This window comes from Suncus etruscus, chromosome 3 (genome assembly GCF_024139225.1).
Source record: "Suncus etruscus isolate mSunEtr1 chromosome 3, mSunEtr1.pri.cur, whole genome shotgun sequence".
Taxonomy (NCBI): Eukaryota; Metazoa; Chordata; class Mammalia; order Eulipotyphla; family Soricidae; genus Suncus; species Suncus etruscus.
Genome location: NC_064850.1, coordinates 135,108,153 through 135,130,956, shown reverse-complemented (window position 1 = coordinate 135,130,956; position 22,804 = coordinate 135,108,153). Strand labels below are relative to the sequence as shown.

The window sequence follows — 22,804 nt, the reverse complement described above, 5'->3', positions numbered from 1 at the left end:
CAGAGTGACAATATAGCGAGTAAGGCATTTACCCAGATTGGATTCCCAGCATCCCAAGCCACCAGGAGTGATTCTTTTTTTTTTTTCAGGGGAGAGCGCAAACGCAGTCCCCCACTACCACAAATTGTGCAGTCGAGGACCTGGAGAGATAGCACAGCGACGTTTGCCTTGCAAGCAGCCGATCCAGGACCAATGGTGGTGGTTCGAATCCCGGTGTCCCATATGGTCCCCCGTGCCTGCCAGGAGCTATTTCTGAGCAGACAGCCAAGAGTAACCCCTGAGCACCGCCGGGTGTGGCCCAAAAACCAAAAAAAAAAAAATTATGCAATTGAGTTTCCCATATTTGGGGAAATCACAGGGTCAGCACATCTGGAGTGCAATGGATAAGCCTCACCCTGGGAAAACCACCTTCGTGATCATGGTATCTCCCCTGCCAGGTAAGTATAGGAGTGATTCTTGAGCAGAGCCAGGAGTAATCTCTGAAAGTTTTTGAGCCCACTAGGTGCGGCCCCCCCAAAAAAAAAAACAGAAAAAGAAAATAACAAGAATACGCATGCTCCTTTTCATTTTTTATTAAAATACTTTCTTGTATATAGGGAAAACAAAGAAAACATATAAACATGTATGTTGTAGGATCACATAAAATACAATAAACAGACTCTTGCAAATGCAGAATACATTAAAAGTACCTTCAAAGAACTTTTTATGAAAACAGTTATATGGCTTATTTACATTTACCTCAATTTAGACAACTTTAGCTTTTCTCCATTCTGATGTTACTCTGATTTACAATGTAATTGTTCAAACTGTTCAAATATTCTAATAACTTAGTTTAATTTCAAAAGTCTCAGAAATCATGTTCTAAATGAAGGCAGACCTTTTATATATCCCATGTAAACAAAGACTTAACTCTTTTTGAATTATAAATCTGGTGTCACTATTATGCGTATAGTTCTAGTGAGAGATATTGTAAGTATAGGCACTGGACAGAAGAAGCTGAGAGCAAGAACAAATCTTCCTATGGGAGAGGACCTTTTACTATCTACTAATTTAAATTTCGTGTCTTTTTGACCTGGTTATAGATAAAAGTGACAGGACAGAGAGCTAAGCTCTAAGGGCATGAATGCCAGTCCTGAACCACCTGGCTCCCAACAGCAGGCCTGGGGGAAGCCCTGGTGGCTAAGTATTGAACTGTGAGGCTGCCAGGCAGGGCTGAATATCACCTGGAGGGGCCCTTTGGTGAGCTTGCTTGAGCAGAAGAATGGAAAGGCAGGGGCTGGAGTGATAGCACAGCAGTAAGGTGTTTGCCTTGCATGCAGCCAACACAGGATGGACCCTGGTTAGAATACTGGTTTCCCATATGGTCCCCTGAGCCTGCCAGGAGCGGCTTCTTTGTTTTTGTTTTTGTTTTTGGGCCACACCTGGTGGTGCTCAGGGGTTACTCCATATCTGCTCAGAAATAGCTCCTGGCAGGCACGGGGACCATATGGGATGCTGGGATTCGAACCAACCACCTTAGGTCCTGGGTCAGTTGCTTGCAAGGCAAACACCGCTGTGCTCTCTCTCCGGCCTGCAGGAGTGGCTTCTGAGCACAGAGTCAGGAGTAACCCCTGAGAATTACCAGATGTGACCCAAAAACAAACAAACCAACAAAAAAGAATGGAAAGGCAACAATTTTAGTCTCTGATAACAAAATGGGGTGGGGAGGTGGGGGCAGAAGGTGAAAAAGTAACTCAACAGAAACCTTTCCTTAAGTACAATGCCCTGGGTTCAATACCCAGCACCAGGGAGAAAGAAAAAAAAAGTTGTCTGTGTGTGTTTTTAAAGAACCATAACCTTAATTTTAAAGTGAAATGTGCTTAGAATAGTAATAGAAGGCTTAAATTTTAGTGGAGCTGCTGATTTCCCAAATGTCTTTTTTTTTTTTTTTTTTTTTTTTTTTTTTTTGGTTTTTGGGCCACACCCGGTAACGCTCAGGGGTTACTCCTGGCTATGTGCTCAGAAGTCGCTCCTGGCTTGGGGGACCATATGGGACGCCGGGGGATCGAACCGCGGTCCGTCTCCTAGGCTAGCGCAGGTAAGGCAGGCACCTTACCTCCAGCGCCACCGCCCGGCCCCTTTTTTTTTTTTTTTTTTTTTTTTGAGCCATGCCCGCTCAGGGGTTATTCCTGGCTCTGCACTCAAAATTACAGCTGGCAGGCTCGGGGGGACCACATGGGATTATGAGATGCTGGGGATCAAATCAGGTCAGTGGTATACAAGGCAAATGCCTTATCTGCTGTGCTATCACTTTGGCCCCCCAAATGTACTTTTTAATTCTTTGGTTTTGGAGTTCTTAGGCCACATCTGGCAGTGTTCAGGGGTTACTCCTTGATTTATGGTAAAGGGTTACTACTGACATTGCTCAGAGAACCATATGCAGTGCCAGGGATATAACTGGGCAGCCACATGCAAGATAAGTCTTTTTTTGGGGGGGTGGTCACACCTAGTAGCACTCAGGGGTTACTCCTGGCTCTATGCTCAGAAATCACTCCTGGCAGGCTCAGTGGACCACATGGGATGCCCGGATTCGAACCACTGATCTTTTGCATGCAAGGCAATTGCCTTACCTCCATGCTATTTCTCCGGCCCCGCAAGATGAGTCTTAATTAACTCCTCTACGATCATGAAATGTTGTACTTTAAAATAATTGTCATTCCCGGCGTCCCATATGGTCCCCCAAGAAGCCAGGAGCAACTTCTGAGCGCATAGCCAGGAGTAACCCCTGAGCGTCACAGGGTGTGGCCCAAAAACCAAAAAAAAAAAAAAAAAAAAAATAATTGTCATTCAAAAATGGAAATACGTATAAAACTGAAAATAAACGAATTACTTCTTTAGCACCTTCACAAGCCAGAAAAATTAAACTAAATTTGAACATGAAGGGCCATTTCTAAGGAGCGGGTAGAGGTAAGAAAAAAGATTTGAAACAATATAGTTCAAGAAGTAGTCCTCCTCATGCAGGGGCAAGGGGACAGATACTGTAAGAGGGGCTTCATTTCAAAATTCAATAGTGAAGACCTATAAAGGTTAACAATTGCATTTTAGTAAATGCTGATATATATAAGAAAACATCAAACATGTTGTCAAAAGCACAAAAATATTTTATAGTTCTTATTTGAAATTATTTTGTAAAATAGCAAGAATGAAATAAACCAACTGGCTGCAGATTCTTTTAAATTTTTTATGTTCAAAAGAACTTTCAAAGCTTCATTAATAAAAAGGGAAGCTAAAATGTTTCCAAGGCACTTTTAAACGTAGGAATTCTCTGTACAAGAAAAGTTTGTCCCAATTTTTCTACTTTAACAAATATATACATGATCTAAATTTTTTTTACACGACCTAAATTTTAACTGAAAAAAAGGCTAAAGTACCTTAAATATTAGATTATCAAAAAGAACAAAAGTTCTCTATATTTTGTAGTTAATTATTATTATTACAATTGATTTCATAACTAATTGTTCTTCAAAATAATGAGTACAAAAATGTCTAAAAGCATTAACTATTTTTATAAACTAAGATATTTAGCTATATAAAAAGGTATTCCTAAAAATTACTTGTAATTCAAATGTGCACTAGAGAAAGTTACAATTTTGTTAAATTATTCTTGGAATTAATATCATCTTCACAGAACTTTTTTTTGGATCTCATTATATTAACCTGCTGTACGTGTTTGCTATATGATTATACTTGTTTAACGAAAACATCTGATCCAGGTTTTAAGTTAAAGTAAAGAGTATAAAATAATAACATTAATGTAAATAGTTTTAGGCCTGTTTCCTATTTGTATGCATGGCACTTGGAGCTTTCCATGACCATACTAGTAAATCCTCTTCCTTTACTGCCCCACCCACACACTTGTGTTCCTCAGAAGAATGTCTGTCTCCTGAGAACAGGCTCTATCTGCACTGAGGCAGAGGAGGCCATTCTCTCCCTCTGGCAAGCAATTTTTACTTTTCAGTGTTATCACTGACAAACAAGGGTCATGCTACTCCCCTAGTGCTTTGAGTGGCTTCTACTTTGGCAGTGAGTTTCCTTTCTTAGAGCTCTTTAAACTGGTACCTTACGTCAGGAAAAGCTTTGATGTTCTTACTATGTGTCCCAGTCATGTGTCTCCCTCAATCTCCTACTTGGGCTGTGGAATTCTTGATGAAGAGTCTTATCATGACCTCCTGCGCAGCAGAGGCAGTGGCGGGAGGATGCAAGAAAAGAGACTCCTGAAACCTTGGTCAGCCTCTGTAGCAGACAACAGTACTTACTAGGTAAGTCTTAGATGTGAATGCAGCGGGCATTTCCTTTCTAACAGTGTTTGAAATGAAGCTCTCTGTAGTTATTTTTATGTGACTTCTCAGGTGATATATCTGAATGGCTATTCCATTGATGGAACAGACAAAAATAAAAAGCAGCATGAAGAATGGCATACATTTGTAAAAACTTAATGTCATAGGAGCAATACATAAAGGAGCCATAACTTATGACAGCGTGCTTCAAACGGAAGCCTTTGGAAAGCTAGAACATGACAAAAGGCTTTATGTTAGAAACATTAGATCTTTTAAGGGATTCTCTGTGCACTGAATACCCATCTGACCAAAATCCTACATGGGGGTAAGGGAAAGGACATATTGCTGACAAGCAGTGAAACCAGAAAGATCTTTTTGATCTTATAAATCACTATTTAGCAACTTATTATATGTCATACTGTAAAAGGAGCCCAGCCCAAATGCTTTCATCTTCTTAACCTGCTAGCATTCTCAAGCAACCTGTAGATCTAGACCTTACTATTGGCATTTCATACCTTTCTTGATTTGAATTCTTTGGTTTACTAGTCTTTTTTTTCTTCTTTAAAACATGCAGTTCATACATTTGACAGTTTTACTTCCATAGTCGATACATTCTGGACCAATGCACTCGCAGCAGGCATTATGGAACCAGCGATATTTGGATGCCCCCATGGACTCACAGGATATTTTGCACTGATGAATGGACATACAATCATCAAAGTAGACCACAGTGCACATGTGTTCTGCAAGACAAAAAGTTAAGACTCTAGAGTTAAAAAAGGAAAAGCAGAAATGTAGTTAAGATGAAGATGAGTATGATTCATATTTACTTAAATTCTTTTATTGATAGAATGCACATGACAACGGAGGAAATAAAGGCAATTTACTACATTTGTTAGTTGAATTCAAAGGAAGCCAGCTGAAGAAAACCAAGGATTTCCTAGGTTACACTATTAACTTTTACTTTTACTCTTAAAGTTAGATGACTGAGTTTAACAACATTTGCGGGGCTGGGCGGTGGCGCTAGAGGTAAGGTGCCTGCCTTGCCTGCGCTAGCCTTGGACGGACCATGGTTCAATCCCCCGGCATCCCATATGGTCTCCCAAGCCAGGAGCAACTTCTGAGCACATAGCCAGGAGTAACCCCTGAGCGTTACCGGGTGTGGCCCCAAAAAACCAAAACAAAACAAAACAAAAAAACAACATTTGCTATCTGAAGAGCTGTGCTTTTTTTTTTTTTTTTTAATCATCATAATCAATTAATTTTTGGCCACACTTAGCTATACTCAGGGCTTATTCCTGGATTGGCTCTTAGGGATCAGTTCTGGTAGAATTTCATATGGTGCTGGTCTCTGATTCCAAGATGTGCTTTTTTTTTTTGTTTTGTTTAGTTTTACCTTTTTGTTTTTTTGGCCATACCTGGTGATACTTATGGGTTATTTCTGTCTCTCCACTCAGAAATAACTTCTGGCAGTGCTCTGGAACCCTATGGAGTACCAAGGATTGAACTGGGTTGGGTGCATGCAAAACAAGAGCCCTTTCTGCTGCTCTCTGGCTCCCAAGTTGTGCTTTTTAAACTGGACATTTTTTGGTTAGATTTTCTATGGGTAGAGAATTCTACAGCTGAAAATTGTCTATAAATCTTAGGACCAGAGAGATAGCAGTTAGGGTGCTTGTCTTGCATGTGGCCAACCTACGTTCAATCCCTAAAACCTGGTGTCTCCTGAGCCCACCAGGAATAAACCCTCAGTGCAGATCTAGGAGTAAACTCTGAGCATTGTTAGGTGTAGCCCCCAAACAAAAGCTGTCTAAAAATCCTGAACTAAGGTTTTACTAAGAATTTATAATAGGGCCAGAGAGATAGCACAGTGGTAAGGAGCCACGAGGCCGAGCCTGGAAGGGACCTGATTAGATTCCTGGCATTCCCTGTGGTTCCCCGAGCCTGCCAGGAGCAGTTTTGAATGCAGAGCCAGGAGTAACTCCTAAGCACTGCCAGCTGTGGTCCAAAAACCAAATAAATAAATAAATTGTTTGAAAAATAATTTATAGGGTCCGGAGAGAAAGCACAGCAGTGTTTGCCTCGCAAGCAGCCGATCCAGGACCAAAGGTGGTTGGTTCGAATCCTGGTGTCCCATATGGTCCCCTATGCCTGCCAGGAGCTATTTCTGAGCAGACAGCCAGGAGTAACCCCTGAGCATCGCCGGGTGTGGCCCCAAAACCAAAAAAAAAAAAAGAAAAAGAATTTATAATAAAATAAAACAAAGAGATAATTCAAATGATGTCAATGTGAAATTGCTTGGACTAAATGAACATTTGCTATTAGAAACTATTATACTGATTAAAAGAGACTTATTGTCCTGTCGTCACATTTTATTTTTTGTTTGTTTGTTTGTTTGTATTTTGGACCATACCCAGCAATGCTCAGGGGTTATTCCTGGCTCTGTGCTCAGGAATCGCTCCTGGCAGGCTCTGGGGACCATATGGAATGCTGGGAATGGAACCCAGGTCTGTCCCAGGTTGGCAGCATGCAAGGCAAATGCCATACTGCTGTGCTATTATCACTCTGGCCCCCACATTTTATTGTTTTAAATTTTAGTTCTCATAGGAAAGAGTAGGAAGTAATCCAGTCTGGCATCTGGCAGAAATAAACACAGAGCAAGATTTACAGGGGATCCGGGCCGGAGAGATAGCATGTAGGTAAGGCGTTTGCCTTTCATGCAGAAGGACGGTGGTTTGAATCCTAGCATCCCATATTGTCCCCCGTGCCTGCCAGGGGTGATTTCTGAGTGTAGAGCCAGGAGTAACCCCTGAGCGCTGCCGGGTGTGACCCAAAAACCCAAAATAAAAAGATTTAGAGGGGGAAAAAGTTCAATCTGCTGTAGATAACAGATGTTTCTAGGAATGATCGCCCTCCTAATTAATCAGTTCATGAATTTAAATAATCATTTGAGCAAAATTTAGGAATTATTTAACATTAAATATATACATTTTGGAGGCTGAGTACAGTGGATAGGGTGTTCATCTTGCTCATGGGTGACCCAGGTTTTATCCTTGGTGTCCTCTATGGTTCCTCTCCTGAGTCCTTCCAGATTGATACTAGAGCATATAGGGAATAGCCCATAAACAAACAAACAAAAGCAAAAACCAGTATTAACTAGAGGGGAGAAAAAGAGACAAACCACTTTATTCATATTTTATGTACTTTTGGTGTTTTAGAAAAATCTAGAATTTGGGGCTAGAGTGACAATACAGTAGATAGAAGGCTGTATGGGGCTTGGATGAGACTGACCCAGGTTCGATTCCCAGCATCCTATACAGTTTCCCAAGACCTCCAGGAGTAATTCCTGAGTGCAGAGCCAGGAGTAATTCCTGAATGTAGAGCCAGGAGTAATCCTGTGTATCACCGAGTGTGGCCCCAATCCTACCTCCTCAAATGAAGAATTTTAATCAAGTACTTTGACCTAAAAGGAAATACAAAATTTTACTCTGAGTCTTAGTAACAAAAGCAGTGGTCCTCAAATTATGGCCCACGGGCCACATATTGTATTTGTATCTGTTTTGTTTCTTCATTGCAAAATAAGATATATGCAGTGTGCATAAGAATTCGTTCATAAGTTTTGTTTTTACTATAGTCAGACCCTCCACTGGTCTGAGGGACAGTGAACTGGCCCCTGTTTAAAAAGTTTGAGGACTCCTGAACAAAAGTTGCTTTTACTCTCTTTGGAGAGGTTGGGGGTAGGAGGGCGGGCAAGGTCTGTGGTCACATCTGGTGATGCTTAAGGCCTAGTCCTATTTCTGTGCTCAGGGATCACTTCTTTTGGGCTCAAGGAACCATATGCAGTGCCAGGAATCAAATGGGGGTCAGCTATGTGCAAAGAAAGCACCCAACCAGCTGTACTAATTCTCTGGCCATTGCTTTTACTCATGTCGAAAGTTTACACTATTTTGGACAGGTAGAAGTAATTAATGATGGAGAGAACAAAAAAAAAGTCCAATAAAATGATTATCATTCCATAATATTTATGTATAATTCACCTCATATTTTAAGAAATAAATTTTCCTGTCTCACTCTTTCCACAGTATAATACATCTTCTGTTTGAAAAAGCACAGATTTTCACATATTTTCCTTCCTTCTCTCCCTCCCTCCCTTCCTCCTTCCCTTCCTCTCTTCTTCCCTTTTGGGGTTTTGGCCCACACCCAGCAGCACTCAGGGGTTACTCCTGGCTCTGCGCTCAGGAATTGATCCTAACAGACTTGGGGGGGCATCATATGGGATGCTAGAAATCAAACCTGGGTTTGTCCCGGGTCAGCCGCGTGCAAGGCAAGGCAAATGCTCTACTGCTGTGCCATCTCTCCAGCCCTTGCAGCTGATTTCTTAACTAAAGAACAATCAGAGGTGAGTATCAAACTTGGAAGCAGACCACCTATTTTACAAAATAGCTCTATTGCCAGAAATATGAAGTATGGTGATGGCATGGGTGACATGGCTCTTTGCCAGTTTAGGGGTTAAAGTAATTAAAGTCCAAACTGTACTTGGGACCTTCCCAAACTTAAAACCCACAGCTGTTCTGAAAGATAATCTTTTTTTTTTTTTTTTTTTTTTAGCAGTTGTATCCTTTATTTTGGGTCACACCCGGCAGTGCTCAGGGGTTATTCCTGGCTCCAGGCTCAGAAATTGCTCCTGGCAGGCACGGGGGACCATATGGGGCGCCAGGATTCGATCCGATGACCTCCTGCATGAAAGGCAAACGCCTTACCTCCATGCTATCTCTCCGGCCCCTGAAAGATAATCTTGATACAGGTTTCACAGAACCTGGAGAAAGCCAACTGGTAGCATTTACCTTTGTCACTGGAATAAGGTGCATGCACGTTATTGCTGGGAACAGACACATTCTGGTGGTGTGGCTGGTTCACAGTTTCTAGAAAGGACACCAGATTCTCATGGTGGGAGAGTTCTTCTGCAACTGGGAAGGAAACGATGTTCCAGTTCAACTGCGTGTCTCCTTCTGTGAGCGCCCGGAAGAGGGACGGGATCGGCTCATGGAGCTCCTCCACGGTGCTCTTAGATGTCGGAGGTGTGTCACTGTAGTTCCGAGGATTGCACATACCTTAGGCAAGGAGAAAGGGCAAAGATATGACACTTCATTTTCTTACTGTAATATCACAGGTTACTGAGAGCAACTGCCAGCATCACGGCACCAACCTGTTAAGTAAGATTCTGTGGCTTTGACAGTTCAGGGTGGTATTTCCCCAAGATTCCCTGCTAAGAGGGACGTGAAGTGATTTCATAGTAGCAGGAAGCATTGCAAGAGCCCAGGTTCTGTTTCCTAAACACTCTCTTCCACTGAGAGAAACCAGGGCTCATGGGAGAAGAGGCTAATTATTCTAGTATGGAACAGAGAGCATCTACTCCCAATTCAGGTTCATAAGCCAAGGAGATGCTAGTGACTGTTTAAATCACCAGGTTTAAGGATATAGCCTATTTAGTAGTGACAATAACTGAAACAGAGTCCCTGAACTTCCAGAAGCTTTGTGTGTTAAACTTTTTAACCATACTTTTGTGTGTTCCCTTGGTTTATTTTAACAGTATGTTTTCTTTGTTTGCTTACCTTTTTGGGCCACACCCAGTGGGGATCACTCCCAGTGGTGCTCAGGGATTGTAACCGGGACTCCCACATGCAAAGCCTCTATACTACTCTTTTGAGCTACTATCTAGCACAATAGTTTTAAAAGCTACTCATTTAATTTGGGAGGGGGGGCTTGGGGCCACACCTGGTGACATTCAAGGGTTACTCCTGGCTATGAGCTCAGAAATTGCTCCTGACTTGGGGGACCATATGTGATGCCAGGGAATTGAACCATGCTCTGTCCTAGGTTAGCACACGCAAGGCAAATGCTCTGCTTCTTGGGCCACCGCTCTGACCCCTACTCATTTAATTTTTATTTTAGCATTTACTCATTTAATATAATTTTCCCCAAAATAAAAAATCTGAAAGTAAGTCAAATGTATGAATTCCATATACATAAACTATTTATTTTATACTTTATCTTTCTTCTTTTACATTTACACATCTAGTTTAGCAAGTTTCTATTGGCTTCCAACACTGTGATTTCAAATTGTACACCTGAAAATCACCATAATACACACCAACCAAGCAACCCCTTTGTCTTCCTCTCTGACAATCAGGAAGGGCTAAAGGTTTGTTTGGTTTATTCATTCTGTATAAGTTTCTTTTTAGTTTGTTTATTTTTGGGTCACACCGGACAGCAGCACTTAGCAGTTACTTACTCCTGGCTCTGAGTTTGGAAATTATTTCTGCCATGGGATGCTGGGAATCAAACCCAGGTCAGCTGACTGCAAGACAAACATTCTATCCACTGCACTATCGCTCCGGCCCCCATTTGCATACATCTGTTCATGGTCTACAAATGACTTGATGAGACACTGAACAGCCTCTATAGTTCTACCTATTGCCAGCCTTGCTGGGGCTGCAGCAGCGGCCTAGCAAAGATGGAGCCCAGAGATGATTTATGGGTCTGTGCTGCTGCCTGCCCAATTCTCACCCATAACCACATTCTGGCTGTGGCTTCCTCTCTGCTCCTCCTAGAGCTCAGAAAGACAGGAAGTTTTAATTTTGAGGTTCCCTTGTGTGGGGCATACCTCATAGTGCTCAAGTCTTACTTATGGCTCTGTGCTCAGGAATCATTCCTGGTGAGTCTTAGGACACTATGTGTGGTGCTGGGGATTTAACCTGGGTCAGACTTGTGACCTTTTCCCACTGTATTGCCTTTCCAGCCCAAGATTCCTTTTGAGTCATTTTCATTATCAGTACTGGATTTTATTGTTCTATTTATTCATTGTCTCCTTTGCACTGTTATTGTTGCAGTGGTTAGATGTCACACACACATTTGTTAGGTGTTTGTCATTGTGGTTTCAGTGCTGGTTGGGGATCACACATCAGAGTCTCTTTTTTCTTTTTTCTTTTTTTTGGTTTTTCAGGCCACACCCGTTTGGGATTACTCCTGGCTACGCGCTCAGAAATTGCCCCTGGCTTGGGGGGACCATGTGGGACGCTGGGGGATCGAACCGTGGTTCTTTCCTTGGCTAGCGCTTGCAAGGCAGACACCTTACCTCTAGCGCCACCTCGCCGGCCCCACATCAGAGTCTCAATGCTCGAACACATCTAACTATGGTTCCCTTGGAGACCTCAGGCTTTGTTGCAGCCCTGAGTGGTCCTGCAGTCACAGAACAAAGTCCTGCCACAAGGGGCGGCACTGAGAATGAAGCTCACAGCCTCACCTTGCAAGACAAGTATTCCCCTCCCCTCCCCTCTGCTTCAAGGTGCAGGTCTGAGGCCAGCTGCCATGTACTCTGCAGACACCTGAGGATAAGTCAGGAACGGGTTGTTCACTTTGAGCTCTGTATGTCAGTTGAGCTCTGCATGTTTCTTTGTCTCTGGTACCCCCCCCGACCCCCCCCCCCGCTGGCCCTGAATGGAGGGCTGGCTCTGGAGGGTACAGGTGCATGGCTCCCAATTTGAAGAGCTGGTGGAAGGCAGAGGATAGACAGAAGGTATTGCAGACAGGCATCCTGCACCAATCAATTCTTATGTAACAGGGTATCAAATAGTTCATAGTAGTATGAAGAATTTCATCTAGTTTTAATTCTACTTAAATGGGACTTTTTAAGAAACTACCACTTGTCCGTTTTGATGCAGTAGCAAAAAACAATATACACAATCTGAAAAGGTCATTAAAATAAATACAGGGGTTGGAGAGAATACAGGGAATAGGGTGCTTGTCCTATACAAGCCGACTTGGTTTTGATCCCCAACACCCTATATGGTACCCCAAGCCTCATCCTACTACCAGGAGTAATTCATGAGCATTCTCAGGTGTGGGCACCCCTACACCCTCTCAAAAATTTATCGAGAAAGAAACAAGACAATTCCCATTATTTTTAAACTATAAATTACCAACAAAAATAAAGGAGACAATTCCTCTGCTAATCTGTAGAAGCTGCAGTGAGGTAGGAAGTACTGCTGGGATAAATAACAGCTTTTTACTGAGAAACAGAGCCAGCCAGAGCAGCTTTGCCTTCCTTTTTGAAAGCCCACAGCCGGTTTTCACAAATCTAAAAACCTCATTCCCACCTGCCCTCTCTGGAGTGATTCTCATTATACAAAGCCTTTCAAAGCAGAGTAGATGCAGAATGTCAAAAAGAGCTGAGCCAGAGGCAATGTAAGATCCTAAAAAGCCAGACTGCCTGCTTTTGAGTTCTGAATTTCCTTGAAAAGTTGGTGCTGAGGGAAGTTGTTCAAACTTTTTTTTTTTTGGGGGGGGGGTCATACCGGGCAGCACTCAGGGGTTACTCCTGGCTCTACGCTCAGAAATCGTCCCTGGCAGGCACGGAGGACATGCTATCTCGCCGGTCCTAGGTTGTTCAAACTTTATGCCTCAGTTTCTTATCAGGCGGATATAAAATCTTTATACTCCTTAAGTTCATGATCAGGACTTAATGGGTTAATATGTGAAAATCCTTAGAACTTAAAAGTTGCTGGACTGGAGAGATAGTACAGGGGTTTAAGTGCTTGTACTGTGTAAGGCTGATCAAGGTTCAATCCTAGCACCACATATGGTCCAAAGAATTCCACCAGGAGTGCTCCCTGAGCACTGAGCCAAAAGTATTCCCGTGATCATAGTTAAGTATGGTCCTAAAACCAAATATACTGTTGTTTTTTTTTTAAAAACAAGGATGCTATTTAAGCTATGTAGCTTACTTAATAGTTTGAAATGGGGAAAAAGGTTATTGGAATTGTTCCTAAACATTATGCTGTGACTCATATTTTACATAACAGAGTTTGGATGTTTAAAAAAGGAATTTCATGATTCTTTGATTGTCCTTGAGGAAAATTCACTCTAAAGAAGCAGCTACTAGGGCTACAGAGAATAGCAGAGTGAGTAAGGCCTGTGCCCTGCACACATCTGACCTAGATTCAATCTCCAGCACCCCATATGGCAATCTGAGTCCTGTCAGGAGTGATCCTTTAGGGCAGAGCCAGGAATAAGCCATGACTGCAGTCAGGGTGGGCCAAAAAAACAAGAAACAAAGGAAGAGGAAGAAAAAGGAAAAGAAATAAAGCTACTATTAGTAGTAGAAAGCATTTGTAATCGGGTCATTTTGGGACTAAATACTGGATATCTGACCAAATGAATAAATTAAACTCAATTTGATCATGTTTCTAAATTAAACCATCAGCTTTACAAGTAAGCCCAAGGGGGCTGGAGCAATAACACAGAGCAATAACACAGTGGGCAGGGCTTCTGTCTTGCACATAGTTAACCTGGGTTCAATCCTTAACATCCAATATGGTCCCTCGAGCCTGCCAGGAGTAATTTCTGAGTGCAGAGCCAGGAGTAACCTCTGAGTGCCACTGAGTGTGTCCCAAAAATGGAAAGAAAAAAACAAAACAAAACAAAACAAAACAGGAAAAAAAAGTAAGCCCCAAACAGGCATGAATAACTCTTGTTTCTTTTTTTTTTTTTTTTTTTTTGGTTTTTGGGCCACACCCGGTAACACTCAGGGGTTACTTCCTGGCTATGTGCTCAGAAGTTGCTCCTGGCTTGGGGGACCATATGGGACACCGGGGGATCGAACCGCAGTCCGTCCAAGGCTAGCGCAGGCAAGGCAGGCACCTTACCTTTAGCGCCACCGCCCGGCCCCAACTCTTGTTTCTTATGTCCTTAGGTACTTTTTGGAGAACTATCACAAACATTTGTATTAATCAAACATATTTAGCAAATGAAAACTCAACAAACAAAAACATATCCTTTGTCTTATCAAGTCTGACATACATATTCAGCCAAATATAACATTTACAATGGTTAAGTTTGAGAAGACTATCCCTTAAGAGAAAAACTATTTTCAAGGAAAAAGTCTGGAAAATTATGATCATCATTAGGGCCTTGGCTCTTTGTTTTTGGGTCATACCTGATAGGCTCAGGGACTACTCCCAGATTGGTGCCTGGGAATTCAGTCCCTTCCAGCAGTGCTCAAGGGATCAGGTAGCGCTGGAGACCTGACCAGGGCCTCCTGCTTCTAGAGCACATGTTCAGTATGTCATCACTTGGTCCTTTCATTGGGGCTTAGAATAAATACTTATTATGCTGAATTACTGGTACTTTTTGTTTTTAGTTTTGTGGGTATTTTTTTTTTTTGGTGGGAGGGGCACATCTGGTCATACACAGGACTTACTCCTGGCTCTGCTCTCAGGAATCACTCTGGCAAGACTCAGGGGACAATATGTAGCATGTCGACTACAGTGTAGTAGCCTACCTGCTGTACTATCTCCAGCCCATATTGATTTTATTTTAAAACATTTTTTTCCGGGGCCGGGCGGTGGCGCTGGAGGTAAGGTGCCTGCCTTGCCTGCGCTAGCCTAGGACGGACCGCGGTTCGATCCCCCGGTGCCCCATATGGTCCCCCAAGAAGCCAGGAGCAACTTCTGAGCGCATAGCCAGGAGTAACCCCTGAGCGTCACAGGGTGTGGCCCAAAAACAAAAACAAAAACAAAAAAACAAACAAACATTTTTTTCCAATTCTACTTTAGGTACCATGGTTTATAAAACTGTTGATGGCAGGGTTTCTTGCAGAGCACAATCCTTCACCACCTCCCTGAGCATGATCATTTCCCTCCACTACTTGTTCCAGTGTCCTGGCTTCATCCTAATTCTCCATCCGTTCCCTGATTTAAGGTTCCTACCTAAATTCTTGGTTTCTGTTTCCTTTGGGTACTTGTTATACTCCTACAATGTCTTTTCACATTGCACATATGAAAGATCATTCTGTATCTGGCCCTTATCTTACTAACTTCATGCAGCATGATACTTGATACTCTAGATCCATCACATGACAGCAAATTGCATTATTTTTTTACATTTAGACTATGCTTTTAATTTTTATTTTATTAAAAACATTTTATTAAAATTCTGTGGTTTGGGCCTGGAGAAACAGCACAGCGGTGTTTGCCTTGTAAGCAGCCGATCCAGGGCCAAAGGTGGTTGGTTCGAATCCCGGTGCCCCATATGGTCCCCTGTGCCTGCCAGGAGCTATTTCTTTCTTTCTTTCTTTCTTTTTTTTTTTTTTTTTTGGTTTTTGGGCCACACCCTGCGGTGCTCAGGGGTTACTCCTGGCTGTCTGCTCAGAAATAGCTCCTGGCAGGCACAGGGGACCATATGGGACATCGGGATTTGAACCAACCACCTTTTGGTCCTAGATCGGCTGCTTGCAAGGCAAATGCCGCTGTGCTATCTCTCCGGGCCCGCCAGGAGCTATTTCTGAGCAGACAGCCAGGAGTAACCCCTGAGCACCGCCGGGTGTGGCCCAAAAAAAAAAATTCTGTGGTTTACAGTACTATTAACAGGGGTTTCCTCTGCACATAATTTTGACAACACACCCCAACTGCATAATTTCATTATTTCTTATAGCCAAATAGTATTTCATTGTATATTTATACCAGTTTCCTTATCCATTCACCTGTCCTCGGACATGTGCTGTTTCCAGATTTTGGCTATTTTGAACAGTGCTGCAATGAACACAGGAGTGCAGATGTCTTTTCTGAATAGTTTTTGGACTGCCAGAGTTGATGCTAAGAAATAGAACTGCTGGGTCATATGAAGCTCTATTCCTAGTTTGTCTGAGTGTGTACATATTGTTTTCCAAAATGGGTGGATCAGTCAACAATCACCACCAGCAGTGTACAAGTACTTTTTTTTTCTATTTTTTGGGCCACACCCATTTGATGCTCAGGGGTTACTCCTGGCTAAGTGCTCAGAAATTGCTCCTGGCTTGGGGGGACCATATGGGATGCCGGGGATCGAACTGCGGTCCTTCCTTGGCTAGTGCTTGCAAGGCTGACACCTTACCACCTCGCCGGCCCACAAGTACATTTTTTTTTTTTTGGTTTTTGGGCCACACCCAGTAACGCTCAGGGGTTACTCCTGGCTATGCGCTCAGAAGTTGTTCCTGGCTTGGGGGACCATATGGGACGCCGGGGGATCGAACTGTGGTCCGTCCAAGGCTAGCACAGGCAAGGCAGGCACCTTACCTCTTGCGCCACCGCCCGGCCCCACAAGTACATTTTTAAAGTTAGAAAGTACGTATGTTATGAAGCCTGAGAAGGTAAGGCACTTGCCTGGTACCCTGCAGGTCCTGGTTCAATCCCCAGCAACACATATGGTCTCCCAAGCACCAGCAGGTGTTGCTCCTGAGCAGGAATAGTCCCTAAGTGCCTCTGGTATGGGTCAAAACCCAAAAAATATGCAAGTGAATAAATCAACACAAATGATAGTTTTTTGGTTTTGTTTTTGGGCCACACCAGCAGCACACAGGGCTTACTTCTGGCTTTGCCCTCAGAAATTAATCATGGTGGCTTGGGTGACCATATTGGGATATCAGAGATTGAACTGGATTGCCTATGCTTATGTCTATCCACTGTGTTATTGCTTCAGTCCAAAATGATATTTTATAAATACACTTTGTACTTTGCTTTTCCTACTTAATACATCTTAAAGTCTGCTCCTAGAATGACCTTGAAAAGAGCTTTTAGTTTCTCAAGGATCTTTTTTAGTGAGAGGTCTCCCAAAAACTGTTTAAGTAGCCTTTTACAAGATGTTCAGTTGGCTTTTACCCATCTGAGTCACCTTGATATAAAAAAAACTAAGGTAAACTCGAGGCCAAAGAGATAGCATGGAGTTAAGGCATTTGCCTTGCATGCAGAAGGTTGGTGGTTTGAATCCTGGCATCCCGTATGGTCCCCCGAGCCTGCCTGGGGAGATTTCTGAGTGTAGAGCCAGGAGTAACCCCTGAGCGCTGCTGGGTATGACCCAAAAACCAAAAACCAAAAAAAAACAAAAGGAACAAAAAACTAAGATAAACGGATCCTGTGGTCATCCAGAGAAATGATTATCATTAAAGTCCAGCTACCCACATGTGCGGCTAGTGGGGGTGAGGAGGTAAGTCAGGGCCACTCCAAGAGATGGCTGTCCTGGCAGTGCCCAGCTGACAAGTCAGGGGCCACCAGATCTCAGTTAGCAGTGTTCAGGGAAGGAAGCCATGCAGTTCCAGGGATTGAGCTTAAGGTCTCATACATACTGGGCATGTCGTCTGGCCCTCCATACAGCTAAAGCTTTCAGGTGCAGGCCTCTCCCCTTAGGTCCTAGGTACCTGTCACATTCCTTAGCTCAAGATAGTTCTGCTCAGTCTGTTCTATTTATTGTCACCTTCATAGCTTTATAAATTAAATTTTCCATAGATTCCATGAATTCAATTCATTCTTTTTTTCCCTACTATTCTGTTTGATGTAATTTGTTAGTTTGACGGGCCAGAGCTGATACCAGAGAGATGGCAAAATCATACCTCATGCCTCCCTCCCCGTGTGCTTATAGAAGACTTTTATAAAGGAAAGAACATATTTTTGAATATACTAGGTACCTTTTTTTTTGTTTTACTTAAAACCATAATACAATGCATTCTTCTTTTTTTATTTTTTTTGGGGGTCACACCCAGTAGCGCTCAGGGGTCACTCCTGGCTCTATGCTCAGAAATCGCTCCTGGCAGGCTCGAGGGACCATATGGGACACCGGGATTTGAACCAATGACCTTCTGCATGCAAAGCAAACGCCTTACCTTCAAGCTATCTCTCTGGCCCCTTTTTGTTTTGTTTTGTTTTGTACCATACCTGGCTGTGCTCAGGATTTACTCTGGTCTCTATGCTCAGGAATCACTCTTGGCAGGCTCAAGGGACCATAAGGGGTGCTGGGATCAAACCCAGGTCAGCTATGTGCAAGGCAAATCTCACTTTGGTCCCTATCTCAAGCACACTTCTCAACCAAAGAACTTAGTATTTAAAAAAAAAAAAAAAAAAGGTAGAAGAATCAGGGGCCAGAGAGATAGCATGAAGGTAGAGTGTTTGTCTTGTGTGCAGAAGGATGGTAGGCCCGGAGAGACAGCACAGTGGTGTTTGCCTTGCAAGCAGATGATTCAGGACCTAAGGTGGTTGGTTCGAATCCAGGTGTCCCATATGGTCCCCCATGCCTGCCAGGAGCTATTTCTGAGCAGACAGCCAGGAGTAACCTCTGAGCACTGCCGGGTATGGCCCAAAAACCAAAAACCAAAAAAAAAAAAACAAAAAAACTTGTGTGCAGAAGGATGGTGGTTAGAATTCTGGTATCCCATATGGTCCCCAAGCCTGCCACGGCAATTTCTGAGCATAGAGCCAGGAGTAATCCCTGAGCGCTGCCGGGTGTGACCCAAAAACAAACCAAAAAAAGTAAAAGAATCCCTCCCAAGAGCAAGTACTTCCAATTTTCCACATGCCCACTATTCGCCAGAAGCAAAGGCAATTGCCACACTAGAGGCTGCCTGGCTTCCCACGCGTGCTCACCCACACAGTCGCAGCACTCGTCCCACAGCGTCCCCAGGCACAGCATGCACTCCTTGCAGCACGAGCAGTTTCCTTCTCCCGGCCGGCACTGGCAGAGCTCCTGGAACGACAGAGGCTGGATTTAGATTCTCAACAACTGTACTTACAGCGAAAACCTTGCACTATTGGCATTTCTAGTAATTTACCTGAAATAGTTTTCACTCAGTGGCACAACCAATTTGATGGAATATCAGTATCTACAACACAATACTTTTATGGGGCACATTCAGTAAAGGCATCTTGGATACTACTTTTAGCTTATTTTCAACAAAGATACCATTTAACACGCAAAATTGTACCCCTCCTCTAGAAAATAATTCGGTACAGAAAAAAAAAACTTTTCAGCTTGTAGACTCAGTAAGTTACCAAATTAATATAAGAGATCATCTGTGGGCCCAGAGAGATAGCAAGCGGCATTTGCCTTGCAAGCAGGACCTAAGGTGGTTGGTTCGAATCCCGGTGTCCCATATGGTCCCCCGTGCCTGCCAGGAGCTATTTCTGAGCAGACAGCCAGGAGTAACCCCTGAGCACTGCTGGGTGTGGCCCAAAAACCAAAAACCAAAAAAAAAAAAAAAAAAAGAGATCATCTGTAATAGGAAACTCCAGTTTCTTGATATGTAAAGGGTAAATAAAAATATCTTTTTATTTTTGATTTTGGGCAGTGCTCAGGGATTACTCCTGGTGTTTTATTCAGAAATTATGCCTGATGGTGCTTGGGAAACCATATGGGATGCAAAGGATCAAACCCAAGTTTTGGGTGCTAGACAAGCACCCACCCTACTGGGTCCTGCCCCCATAAAAGTATCTTTTCTTTTTTTTTTGGTTTTCGGGTTACACCTGGCAGTGCTCAGGGGTTACTCCTGGCTCTACGCTCAGAAATCGCTCCTGGCAGGCTCGGGGTACCATATGAGATGCCAGGATTCGAACCAATGTCCTTATGCATGCAAGGCAAATGCCCTACCTCCATGCTATCTCTCCGGCCCCAATAAAAGTGTCTTTTAAAAACTGCTATTCAGATGTAAGTCTTGGTTTCAAGAGTAAAGATTTGATTTCCCTGTCTAACAAAATAAAATAAACACTGTTCTTCACTAACCTGCATATACAGTGTGCCTTCTGTAATAGATTCAGTACTCTCAAAGAAGGTAGTGATTACTTCCCCCGTCACTGCTTAAGGAACTTCAGAGCTCTGTGATAAGAGACGAGGTACCTTCCTAGGCCCCTGAACTGTAGGAGATCTCAAGACTCGCTGGGGTTCATAAAATTCAGAAGAAGACACATCACCTCTGTCCCGAGTTCAGGTTTTAGGAAGCCTGAACCCTTTTAAAGTTGCCCAGCTGTGACAAAATGCCTTGAAGAAGGTCACGTGAACAGCTGCATCCCCATAAAGCTGTAGCTGATTGACTCAGAAATGAACCTAGAAAAACCACCCTGTGGATATGAGTCTGAACAGCTAACCAACAAAAGAGTTCGACAAAGGGTGATGGGCACAAAAGGCTAGCTTATGAAAGAGCTGAACAAATGGTAACTTACTAAGACACTAACTTTTGCAGAGGTTTGAGACTCCATGAAAGCATCACAGAGTATGGCCCCAAAACAAACAAAAAGGAATTTTCTCCAGACTATATTTAAACCCCCCCCCCAGAAGTTTGGGGTGGAGAGATAGCATGAAGGTAGTGCGTTTGCCTTTCATGCAGGAGGTCATTGGTTCGAATCCCGGCATCCCATATGGTCCCCCGAGCCTGCCAGGAGTGATTTCTGAGCATAGAGCCAGGAGTAACCCCTGAGTGGGTGTGACCCAAAAACCAAAAAAAAAAAAAAAAAAAAAAAAGCCAGAGGTTTCTGCTTGCTTTCATAGTCTTAACCTCTAATAAGAACATTCCTGAGTGGCCAGAGAGAGAGCAGAGTGGGTAGGGTGTTTGCCTTGCATGCAGCCAACCCAGGTTTGATCCCTGATATCTCATATGGTACCCTGAGCCTGTCAGGAATGATTCCTCCCTTCCTCCCTCCCTCCCTCCTTCCCTTCCCTTCCCCTTCCTCCCTCCCTCCCTCCCTCCCTCCTTCCCTCCTTCCTTCCTTCCTTCCTTCCTTCCTTCCTTCCTTCCTTCCTTCCTTCCTTCCTTCCTTCCTTCCTTCCTTCCTTCCTTCCTTTCTTTTTTTTTGCTTTTTGGGCCATACCCAGTGATGCTCAGGAATCGCTCCTGACTTGGGGGACCATATGGGACACCGGGAATCGAACCGTGGTCCATCCTAGGTTAGTGAATGCAAGGCAGATGCCTTACTGCTTGTGCCACTGCTCCGACTTTTGCCAGGAGTGATAGTTCTGACCATAGAAGCAGGATTAACCCGAGCACCATTGGCTGTGGTCCAGAAACACCCTCTCCCCCAAAGGAACATGGATGAACACAGCAGCTGAAACAGAGTGTATTGCCCAGCCTGCAATGCAGTTGAGCATGTACGCTTAACCCTATGGACAAGATTTCTGAGCACCACAGCCAAATACAGTGCTGCTCATCACAGCTCTACAGGCAAGGAAAGGGTAGAGGAAGAAGACTGCTCTCAAGCATCACCACTTAAAAACGGGTGATAGCCAACTATCTGCTCTATAACCCCCCTTCCTGAGAAATAAAATAGAACCCAGATTCAGAATAAAAGATATGAAACATCTGGGACATAATTCAAAATTACTTAAGAAAAGAATTAGTAAAACATAATTCATTCTTAGAAGAAAATTAATATAGACCAACCCTGACTTAAACCAAATGCTGAGTTTTAAAAAACCACCAAACATCAATTATAACTATTCAACGATGGTATGGAAAATATGCTTTATATATATATATATGATATATAAAGAAAGAGAAATAAAATTTATTTGGTCTTTCTGCAAATCAAATAAAATGTTAGAACAGAAAAAATACAGTATCTTAAAATTTTTCTGAACAGAGTGGAGGTAACAAGAAATAATCAGTAAACAAGAAGAGTCCCTGTTATAATCTTCTTTTCCCATATTTTGAGGTTATTTTAATCTATTATTTACAAGTGGGGTTTCTTTTCCTTTTATAGAAGTTCATAAAGAAAACTTTGGGGCCGGAGAGATAGCATGGAGGTAAGGCGTTTGCCTCTCATGCAAAAGGTCATCGGTTCGAATCCCGGCGTCCCATATGGTCCCCCGTGCTCGCCAGGAGCGACTTCTGAGCATGGAGCCAGGAGTAACTCCTGAGCACTGCCGGGTGAGACCCAAAAACCAAAAAAAAAAAAAAAAAAGAAAGAAAACTTTATTGCTGATTGCTGATTTTACTGGCAATTATAAACTGCTGCTGTAATTAAAAAAATTTTTTTTGGATTTTGGGTCACATCGGGTGGTGCTCAGGGATTACTCCTGGCTCTGCGCTCAGAAATAGGTCCTGGCAGGTTTGGGGGGGCCATATGAGATGCCAGGAATCGAACCTGGGTCCATAAGGTTGGACATGTGCAAGGCAAACACCCTACTGCTTTGCTCACTCCAGCCCTCAATCATCTTTTAATTATCTTTCTCAAATTTGAATAATTTTGTTGGGTAGCTACTCATTTTCTTGGGGGGGGGTACCACACTCAGTGGCTCTCAAAGGTTAATCCTGGCTCTGTGCTCAGAAATTACTCCTGGCCAGCTCGGAGGACATATCGGATGTGGAAGATCAAACACGGTCAGCTGTGTGCAAGGCAAATACCTTACCTGTTGTGCTATTGCTTCTAGTCCCAAGGGTATCCTATTCTTGGCTGGAGAGCTTTTCCACTAAGCACTGTATAGAAATACCACTCTCTTCTAGCATGTAGTTTCTCTGGGGAAATCTGCTGATACTCATTTTTTTTTTTGCTTTTTTTGGGGTGACACCCGGTGATGCTCAGGGGTTACTCCTGGCTATGTGCTCAGAAATCACTCCTGGCTTGAGGGACCAAATGGGATGCCGGGGAATTGAACCATGGTCTGCCCTAGGTTATTGCGTGCAAGACAAATGCCCTATCGCT

At 43.2% G+C, this 22,804-nt stretch overlaps 1 protein-coding gene and 1 non-coding gene across 3 annotated transcripts in view; both read right to left on the bottom strand.

The window, feature by feature from the left end:
- Positions 1-286: 286 nt before the first annotated feature.
- LOC126005276 (U1 spliceosomal RNA) lies at positions 287-445 on the bottom strand. Its single transcript, XR_007494435.1, has one exon. It is a non-coding gene; the product is annotated as a U1 spliceosomal RNA (small nuclear RNA).
- A 3,939-nt stretch (positions 446-4,384) lies between these two features.
- TWSG1 (twisted gastrulation BMP signaling modulator 1) overlaps positions 4,385-22,804 on the bottom strand; it is a 47,997-nt gene continuing 29,577 nt past the window's right edge. For both annotated transcript variants that reach the window (XM_049770144.1, XM_049770146.1), the window contains exons 3-5: positions 18,761-18,860; positions 9,158-9,424; positions 4,385-5,059 (exon numbers count right to left, since the gene is read on the bottom strand). In XM_049770144.1, the coding sequence (XP_049626101.1) occupies positions 4,878-5,059; positions 9,158-9,424; positions 18,761-18,860 (549 nt within the window). In that variant the 3' untranslated portion in view covers positions 4,385-4,877. The remainder of the gene's footprint in view (positions 5,060-9,157; positions 9,425-18,760; positions 18,861-22,804) is intronic.